Below are 10632 nucleotides of genomic sequence, written 5' to 3'. Positions count from 1 at the left end.
GTACGCAATTTTTGTCTGGTTGATTGTGGTTTTTAAAAATTTCTTCGGTAATGTTAAGGCTGTATCTACTATTCTCTATATTTGTTAAATGACAAGGAGAGATATTACGTGGCAAACAGAACACTTTTTGTAACGACAACAGTGCACTCACTACCACAATAACTCCAGGCGCGAATTGCGAGCCAAAGAATTCGTCATGATATGAAGATTGCAATAGATCACGATATGTCATCCGAACTATATACACTTGAATGCTTGGATATTTTGCCGAACTCGGAAGCAAATCGGGCTGGTAACTTTGTCTCCCGGTTAGGAAATGAGAAACGTTCGTCTCAGAAGCATCGCTCTCTCACATCCACTGTTAAAGTTATACAGTCACCTGTAATTGATATATGGACGTTCCTTGGTATTCAAAATGCTCGTGTGAGGGCGCTATTTAAAAAAGCGGCCACCTGTGATTGGTTAGATTTTCTCTTTCCATGGTAACTGTGGCAAAATTTGAACGTGACAGTATACCTTTGACCTCGACCAGCCCGAAAGGTACTTATATCAGCGCGACACAGTTTAAATTGACATGTTTTCATTATTAAAACTAGCTGTACTTAGCTAGGACGTCCGTGCCAACGGCTATATTCAGAAAATGAATAAAACTATACCAGATGCAAAATAACAGCGATGATTTTCATTTCTAATCGTTGCCATATTTATGCTCGATGCTTTGGTTGAGATCTGAACCTTCGATTACAACTTAACATCATCCACAGATGTCGTTACAAGATTCTCGGTTTCAGACGCGAATCATTTGAGCAAATCCAAAATGTTTGCAAAAGAATCGTATTTTTTTGCTTTGGTGTGTGATAGGTATCTTATCCGGGACATTCATTTTTTTTAAAGTCCCGCTTAAAATACATTATTAAGGAATAATGTGTTTTCGGTAACGTCACACGTCCTTCTCGGTGTTGTGAGGGATAGTAAGGTCCTCCAGCTTTGGGTCGCACATTGGGAGTTCACCACGAGTGTGCTTGCCTTGGAAAGAAAGTGCCCATTGACCACATGGCCGAATATGAACTTGATTGTAATGAAGTGTTCTAATTTGCCTACGGAGTCTAAAACTTGGACAAATCAATGGTTGAAATTCCATGTCATCTTAAAAAGTATAGGAAATGTTCCATTGCAGAAAATATAATTATATTGTACTGTAGTGATATTTCTTTCGCACCAAATGATGGTGACAATTTTCAAATGTGAAAAGGAATTATCAGGTTAAGAACTGCTACGTGTCGCAGCAAAATATAAGCATCTTTCAGACAACAAAATGACATGGAAATACATTATATTTCCAACAAAGTATCTCGAACCCTAATTGCTGTAGCGTTTTCAGATTCAGACAAGTATTCGTTACTAAGTAGAAGAATACCTGTATCCACATCGTATCATTACAAACAACTTGTCTTTGACTGACTACTTATTCAACGATGCAGCAAAGCAAGTTAACAAGAGCAAAACAACAATTATGCTATACAACGGCAATAAGGTAATTAAGGAGGCATATTATCACCACCACTACCATCATCATCATCATCATCGTCATGCAAAACCACACATTTATTGGTGGATTTTTTTCCCAATGACTGCGAAAAATATAATGTTATTGAAAGGCACGACAATGACAAATGTCTGTCAAGTTGCATAAGATTTATATTTAGCAAATCCAGGCTACAACTTAAGGTAGTACGCTACCATTCTATACAGGAGAGCGCCCTCTTTTGTCCAGAAGATGTACATGTTCCTTTTAGACTACCTAACCTGGTGAGCGTGAATAACAGGACAAAATGGCAAAAAATAATGCTAGTGACCTTATAATATTTCTTTCAGAAGTTTTATGAATCAAAAGAACCAAAATTATGTTTTTGCACTGAAAAATCGACAGTTATTTTTAATTTGAAAGATCAGTAGAGAATAATTAACAATTGTAGCTCTGACATAATATCAGTAAGCTAGAGGGTCAAATCTCAGGTCTAACAAAATTCACCTTTTTCATCACTTTTTGCTGTTTAGTAAGAAAATTTGCGCGGTGACCCCAACTTTTTTTGCTTCTAAATCAAAGAACACTGTCTGTTTGATAGATATTGCTGTACTTTTTAGAATTTTGAAATTATTTTGTGCATTTTATGAAGTTTATAATTTTAAAAAAGACTAATTTTACAGTTAAATGATAAATTTAGGGTCTAATATTTAATTTTAAGACAATACATCACAAATTTTAGTTGATTGTCCTAATTCAGCTGTCCTGGCGATGCAAAAATGTGGTATGCACACTGGGATCTGTTAATCGTTTGCGATAAAATAAAGATTCTGCTGGAAAGTGCAAATTTCGCAAAATGGGAGATTTAATGGTTTTATGTCAATTTTGGCATGTGTTTTTTCAAAAATTTTGCATGGGTACCCCTATTTTTTCATATCTTTGCAATGTACACATAAAGATTATTTCAGAAAAGTCAACTTCAAGAATGTCCCAACATTTTTTGGAATGGTAGCGTACCTCCAGGCTACAACTTAAACATTTGTATATGTAATTGTTACTACGAGATAAGGTAAAAGTTGTAGAATATAGCAAACCTCGAATTAAGTAGAATTTTGCTTGAGTGATCTCCTAAAAACATAAACATATCTTGTACATCTTAATCAATTTTTTTTTTATTGCGGTGAACAACTTTGTAATAATATATGACAGTCACTTATGATGATTTGTGAAATTTGTATCCTTTACGTATTGATTAGTAGAAATCAAAAATATCATTTACGCTTTTAAAATTTTTACTTTCCAAATTTAATCTTTTAAAGTAACATCATGTGAATAGCAATTCTAAATTCGAGAACTTTCAATGGATTTGAACTTGAAGCACTACGTTTACGTTCATATGTAATATAGATTTTTGCGTCTAAAACCCGCTTTTCAATAATTCATCTTACATTTTTAATCTACCTGCGGGCCTCGTGTACACTAGATTTTCAATATCTGGAGTATAATTAGTATATTTTGATGCCTTTGTTACATTTATAACTCATTACTGGAGCAGGTTATTCAATTCATGCTCATACACACCGAGTACAAACATTATACCCCATCCAGTTAAAAGTCCCAAGTTCTGCAGTATGAAGGTTTTTGCCTGTGATGCAGAGGTAACATCTTTCTCTTTCTCCTCCGCTGTATTTATTTCAGGTAACTGTGGGAGGAAAGGGATAGATAAAAAAGTAAATTGCACTGATGAGTAAACAAAATGATTTATGAAGGGAACTATAGAAGTTCCAAAACTGCAACACTGATGGGTGACCCAATAAATGTCTCTCCATCCGACATTGAAAGTATGATGTCACATGATACAAATTTGATAATGCTATTTTTTAAGTCAGTCACCTCGTTACCGATATAAGATATTTAAATAGTAACACGTCATCACGACACAAGATCATGACCTGTTACCTACCCAGGGCATGATGCTAATGACAGTAATATTGGTGACCCTTGAGGTTATGAAGGCCAGGATTGAACACATTATAATCTTGCCCTCGTTAACAGTTTGTTAAGCGCAGAAACGATGCGCACATAACGGAAGTACATCTGCAGCGGAAAGATCACCTCGACACTACTTACTGACTTGCAATATCCCAAGTGACTAAGTTTCGGTTAATCAGGGAAATATAACGATGCATGCATATATAATCAGACTCTGAGATGGCGCCCTTTTAAAAAAGAGCATAACGTCAATTCACTGTACTAAAAATTTATGTACCATTTCCGTTTTTCCTATATCAGAAGCTTCTTTCAGTACAAACCAAAAAAAAAAAAGAATTTTAAAATGTCCAGTGAAAACGAATTATACTAGTGTCATATTACTTTAAGTTAATGCCTACCATATCGACAAGGGATATATAGAGAAACATCCCACCAGCGATGGCAAAAATCCATGAAGCACCTTGTGCCAGCTCAGATAACAAAACTCCACACACCAGACCCAAATAGCACGAACATGCTGAGAGGAAGTTGAGGAACAGAGCTCTCTTGACTGGCATTCCAGCGTTCAGCAAAATCGCAAAATCTCCTGCAAGCAAAGAAAATGTACACATAAATAGGAACAGGACTTAATGACATAATAGGGAGTTTAAGAAAAGACTTCTGTTGACTAAATGATCAAGCCCACTGACAAAATAAGGTAAAACACGAGAGAGAGAGAGAGAGAGAGAGAGAGAGAGAGAGAGAGAGAGAGAGAGAGAGAGAGAGAGAGAGAGAGATCGAAGTATACAGATGTCCTCTTGGGAAAATACAGTGCTCGATGCTAAAGCAGAACGTTATAAATAATGACAAAAAAAAACAACGAATTATCCAGTGATGAGGGAATCTTTGATAAACACGAAGGTCAATACGATGCTGTGTTAAAGTCAAGCGGGTACACAGTTCAAATTAAATTTGTCAAGACCAACCAATCAGCGAGGAGAAACAATAACAGGAAACATAACACCACGTGGTTCAATCCCCCTTTCAGCAAGAACGTGGAAACTAATATCGGCAAGAAATTCCTTCAACTTGTTGACAAACACTTTCCAAAGGGGTCTAAGCTTCATAAGATCTTCAATAGAAACACAATTAAAGTGAGTTAGAGTTCAAGATCGACCAGCTGATTGTAATTGCCGGGACAAGTCTACATGCCTCTTGAAGGGTAACTGTCAAGTCAAAGGTGTGGTTTACAAGGCCAAGGTATCAACAGGGAACAACACGGAGAAGGTCTACAGCAGACTCGCTGATAACACCTTCAAGACACGCTTCGCTAATCACATGCAATCGTTCCGTAACGACAGATATCAACATTCAACTGACCTGTCGAAGTACATCTGGACCTTGAAACAAAGGAACCAGGTCTTTGACATTTCGTGATCAATTACTGACAAAGCATCAAGTTACTCCAACATAAGCAAGCGATGTAATCTTTGTATATCAGAAAAACTGCTCATTATCAATGCTGACAAACATCTACGCTGTTCATCAAACGCTCGGAGTTGGTTTCAAAATGCCGCCACCACAAAACAAATATTATCTCTCAAATTTTAACACCACCTATAAATAGAATGGTACGTCTCGATCATACATATATAAGACCGTTGACCTAGTATTACTTTCACTTCATCTGTCCGATGATTGCAGGATGCATGAAACTTAAGTAACAGATATCATTACTTTGTACTTGAAGACACCACCTTCAAATAGAATGGTTCGTCCCAATCATATATGTAAGAGTGTCGAGATAGTAATCTTTTCACACTCTATCTGAGGATTGCAAGATGCATGAAACTTAAGTAATAGATTTCTTCACTTTGTACTTGAAGTAATCTGTTTATTTATAACGCTCTGCTTTCGCATTGAGCGCTGTAATTTCCAACGAGGACATCTGTATACTTCAATATATATATATATATATATATATATATATATATATATATATATATATATATATATATATATATATATATATATATATATATATATATATATATATATATATATATATATGTAACAATCAATGATGGAAATTAACTTTTTATAAGATCGCTGTTCTACAAAACGCAATTTGCCAAAGCTGGCTTATGTTTTACCTAGTTCATGTGGAATTTCCTCACATATGATAGCGATACATATACTGATGCCTCGAACAACCGCCACAGAGAATGCTGCACCAATGGCTAGTCCGTCGATGAAGTTATGCAGACCATCTCCAAGAATAATCATGTATGCTACGGAGGCGATGCCTTCGTCAGTCGCAAGTTCTGTATGAGCATGTCCCTTATGACCATGGACATGGACGTGGTGCTCGGATTTGACATTGGTATTGTTATTCCCGACGTTCACCTCAACGACTTGCTCGTTCTGTCGGGGAACAGAAGTATGTATTCATGTTATATACACGCCTACCGACTGACACACCTACCTACCTACATATCTACCTACTTATCGGTCGAAGTCCAACACCATGTCAAGCGATATTACAATTGTACACTCTAACCATGTAAATGAGAGAAAATTCTTTGTATATTGAGGATTTTTGTATTAAACATACCTGAAGCGACGACTCGACGACCTGAGCACCTTTCCTGGTATCACCAGACGTGACTATGTGATCGTCTTCGTAACCTATAATACCGTATGCTGCCTGTTTGGCGGGTTGAATAATTCTTCCCTTTGAGAATGGTCATCCTTTATTGACACTGAATGCATTGTCAGGATATCCGTCGACTCACCGGCACTATTTCCCGTCGCCTTTCCTTGAAAGCGTGTCTAAGCGTTGAGATAGGAAGAAAGGTTGGGCATATGCACTTTGTCATTCTTGGCGTAATCATATCAGGCATTACAGAAATAATCTTTTTTGGAGAGAGACTGTCTGTCTGTCTGTCTGTCTCTGTCTCTGTCAGTCTCTGTCTATCTGTCTGTCTGTCTCTATCTCTTTCTGTCTCTGTCTGTCTGTCTCTGTCTCTGTCTGTCTGTCTCTCTCTCTGTCTGTCTGTCTGTCTGTCTGTCTGTCTGTCTGTCTGTCTCTCTCTCTCTCTCTCTCTCTCTCTCTCTCTCTCTCTCTCTCTCTCTCTCTCTCTCTCTCTCTCTCTCTCTCTCTCTCTCTCTCTCTCTCTCTCTCTCTCTCTCTCTCTCTCTCTCTCTCATTGCACTGATCGTTTCGATGAATTGACACCTCTCTTGTTTAATGTCTTACCTTCCTTCTCATCGTCATTATCTTTATAAACCGTTCAGTCAAGAAGAAGAGATATATACCACCGATTACAACCAGACTCTTCAAGCGCTCCGTCAGTTCAGGGTGGTTGCCAGTCGCCTGCAAAACAATAAAGTAAACAAGAACATGACCGTATTTCTTTACATGTATGTTCACCGTGGATTTCTTGTCTTTGGGTGCGTAAGTTTTTCCATACAACATATCATAAATGCAATCAACAAAGATAACCCCCTAAGCCGGAAAAAATGTGTTCATATTTAGGCAATAAAGCCCATCCAGCGTCAGTATATCACGAGATTGTGACCAGTCCACGAAATATTTGTATGAGCGATAGCCAGTAAGTATATGAAGTGAACTGGTTAAAGCTCAGTGCCTGCTGAGATACTGCACATTAATTAAATATTGTTATTTTTTGATATCAGTCAAATTCAGGCATGGAAAGTCAAAAAAGGATGTTTGCTCTTGCCGAGAGCTCGCTCGTGTACAAACCGTGCTATATCGCGAATATAAACAGTTCGACCAATCAGATCGCTGTATTTGCGCCATCAATATAATGGTACATGTTTGATATAATATTAGCTACATTATTGGATTTTCTTCAGTACAATGCTATTTGACGTTTAGTCTATCAAATCTGAGTTTTGATAGTTGCCAAATCCTTTTCGAAAGTGGCAGTACTTTTTCCTACACAATTCAAAATATCTCCGAAAACCATCATCGTACACCATATACGAATTGTATGAGTCGGAAGGCAAATGCATTCTTACCTCGGGAATCAGATGCATCAGAGCGCCACCAGATAGACTTCCAACAGCTAGGCAGATCAAAAACATCAGCAGAGACTGGAAGAACTCTTTACGTAACAGCGGTATAACAAACGCACCAAGAAGCGAACACGCGCTAATGACTGTCACACACAGAAAACCATAGCCCCAGGCTGAAAGTGGTGAAGTTAACACAAAAATAAAAACATGTTAATTCTTGAATGTATTCAGGGTTTGAGAACACAGTCTTTATTGTTATTGTTCCGTTTGGAGCCCCCTAAATCTACTCATTACTCTTAAGTTATTTGTCCCAAGTTATTGTTTCGTTTTGTTTTGCTGTATTTTTCTTTGTGTTTTTATAAGCTGACAACATCGTCCTAACTTCTAGTTGGTCATTTTTGAAATAATGTTGTTCTTCGAATACAGATATGTCGTACCCATTAGAGAATCTCGTTTGGACGACACCAATTTACCTATTGTATGCTCCTGCGTGGTTCGCTGTTATTAGCGAGTCGAGAGAAAGACTCTTCCCTGCCTTCGATGACAATAATTAACCACAGTGGACAGACATTCGGACTCAAAAATATTTACAATAACTCTCTCAGCTAAAATACTGGCTCGTGTTTAACATCTCTCTTTCCTACAGATGTTGCGTATCAGATTAAAGCCATTTTGAATTCCCAATATGATGAATTGAAAGTCATTTCTTTCTTTGGTACCAAAATCTGCCCCTCACACCCCGCGGTTTTGTTGAAAGAGATATGTACAAATTTTATTTGAAATTGTGAGCAAAAGATTAAGTCTTTCACTTTCGTGACTTGAGAAGCAGCAGATACCCCTTTCATGACGCAGTCTAATTTTTAAGACTATCTTTGTTGGGTTCTTCGTAACAATGACATGGCAAGAGCAAACTGTTGTCTCTTGATGAAGTGGTAAATCAGCCTTAAAAGACATACGCCATTCTACCTGTCATAATAATTATTCCAGGACATTACGACCTTTGCAAAAGACAATAACTCGCTTAATACACTATGCGCCTCGAAAGTGAAAGACTTGAACTTTTGCTTAAACTTTCCCCGATGAAACTTTCAACCAACTTTCAACCATTCTTTCAAAATCAAAAATAAAAATCGGGGATCGCCGTGCAAATTTTGATAGAGATACAGATTACCCAAAATTTACCGATATTTGAAATTCAAAGTGGCCGCCATCCCTGTATTAACTCTATAGAGAAAATTAAAATTTTCGTTTTTCAAAAACTAAGACGGTGAATTTTTTCTTACACCAAGAGCTTTAAATGAACCCCAACAGTGGTGGGCCAGAAAAGACTCGTAAAGGTTTGATTGTCCCAATGTCTGTCCCCATGGCGCATTCTAGCCAAACAGCTGAAAATCATCAAAGACAGCATCAGACGATAACGGCACAGATTCATACAATACTGCACCTTTTAAACTTGCTCTGCTCAAATACGGTAATTACGAAAACTATTGACCAACCGTTTATATTTTCAATGAAGCCACGAAACGATAAAAAAATTAAAACCTACTTTCTGCTTTTGTAGGAGGCGTTAGATTAGTAAGGTTTTGTTCTCCATGGTGATCTTCATGGTCTGCGCTCCTTGCAATCCTGTGTAACCACATTCTTTCGAATAAAAGCCCGTCATCCATGTCTTTTTCATCGCCTGTCTCGTCCTCTTCAGCATCATCAGATGTAGCATCTTGTATCGTCTCGATTCCACTACGTTTACGATTTCTAATGGCACTGCCTGTGGTGTTTTGCTGTGGAGGTAGGACGTCATTGATAAATTGTAAGTCTATCGTGGAAAAAACAACAATTCTCCGCGCTGTTAGAAATTTCTCTCCGCTGTTTAAAATTTCTCTCTACTATTTAAAATCTCTACTACGTTTGAAATTACTGTTTGAAATGTCATGTTGGCGGCTTGAATTAAATAAACCGATACTCTCCTCAAACGAAATTGATCTAAAAGGCCGTCTATAGCAAATATTGTTACCGGAACCATGAAACCTGGAAATGGTTAAAAACAGATAAATAAGATGTTGCATTTCTCGAAACAGGCTTTCACAACATGCTTTTCAAACACCGAAAATCAGGCACAAAGATCGACCCGAAATCTTTGACAAAGTCCATGAAAAATTGACTCTACACTAAAACTTCGGATATTCGATTTAAGTGCTTAAAACAAACTAATCTTTGACAGATTATTACAGCATTTACTGTTAACACAACGAACATTAAAACCCCTGTAGCTGTAACTCTTAAAATGTGTTGACCTGAAAAAGGCTTCCTATTTTCTCTGGTTTTCTTTAAAGTCTATAAATTTAAGGATATAGTCTTTTACTACTGGAACATTGGACAAATAAGTTTAAATTTTAACAATTATTTTGATTTTTAAAAATTGGTAATATTACCAAGAAAACAAAGCATATGATGTTTTAGTGGAAAACATTCAGCACTATGTATTATATTGGACTACTCTGTTGTTTCTGTGAAGATTCATATGCTAAATCTTTTGTGGAGGGACCGTGGCTAAATGCATGACGTACAGTGTTTTTGCTTTATTCGCATTAGGGCGCCATTTTACGTATGGGCAAACGTTTATTATTTATCTTGCTCAAAATTGCACATGTAGTCCCCGTGGACAGTTCAGTATTCTTGTATAAACACCCCTAAATGAGTACATTCCCACGAACTTGTTTTAGTTTGGAAGTAAATAAAAATAAAAATAATGCTTAAAGATACAGCTCAAAATAAATCCATTTACGCGTCCAGAAACTACCGGTCGATGCCGGGTCATTTTTATTATGACACCACACATTGGGTCGCTTACTATGGAGTCAGTCAACACTGACTAACTCCCTCAGTAACGAATCTGGCTTCTCCTCTTTGAGGGAGGATGACTTTATCACAAAACCGAGCGTAGGGAATGCATAACAAGACAGCGACTGATGAAGGAACCTCATTTTGGTTCCGAAACACCGTTAAGACGTATTACTCAATCATAAAACCGGTTTACCGGAGACCCAGATCACATGACCAGGTTCAAAGCACTATAGATTCACCTTGTCTCTCTTTGT

At 37.3% G+C, this 10632-nt stretch overlaps 1 protein-coding gene across 1 annotated transcript in view; it reads right to left on the bottom strand.

Moving 5' to 3' along the window:
- Window positions 1-2556: 2556 nt before the first annotated feature.
- Window positions 2557-10632, bottom strand: part of LOC139123757 (metal cation symporter ZIP14-like) — a 17972-nt gene continuing 9896 nt past the window's right edge. Inside the window, exons 2-8 of the mRNA XM_070689911.1 lie at window positions 9084-9315; window positions 7541-7710; window positions 6756-6872; window positions 6188-6328; window positions 5650-5920; window positions 3916-4103; window positions 2557-3227 (exon numbers count right to left, since the gene is read on the bottom strand). Coding sequence (XP_070546012.1) covers window positions 3069-3227; window positions 3916-4103; window positions 5650-5920; window positions 6188-6328; window positions 6756-6872; window positions 7541-7710; window positions 9084-9315 — 1278 coding nt within the window. The 3' untranslated portion in view covers window positions 2557-3068. The remainder of the gene's footprint in view (window positions 3228-3915; window positions 4104-5649; window positions 5921-6187; window positions 6329-6755; window positions 6873-7540; window positions 7711-9083; window positions 9316-10632) is intronic.

Source organism: Ptychodera flava, assembly GCF_041260155.1.
Source record: "Ptychodera flava strain L36383 chromosome 23 unlocalized genomic scaffold, AS_Pfla_20210202 Scaffold_23__1_contigs__length_28996876_pilon, whole genome shotgun sequence".
NCBI classification, from domain to species: domain Eukaryota; kingdom Metazoa; phylum Hemichordata; class Enteropneusta; family Ptychoderidae; genus Ptychodera; species Ptychodera flava.
The sequence above is the reverse complement of the archived record's forward strand: the minus strand, read 5'-3'. Positions and strand labels throughout refer to the sequence as shown.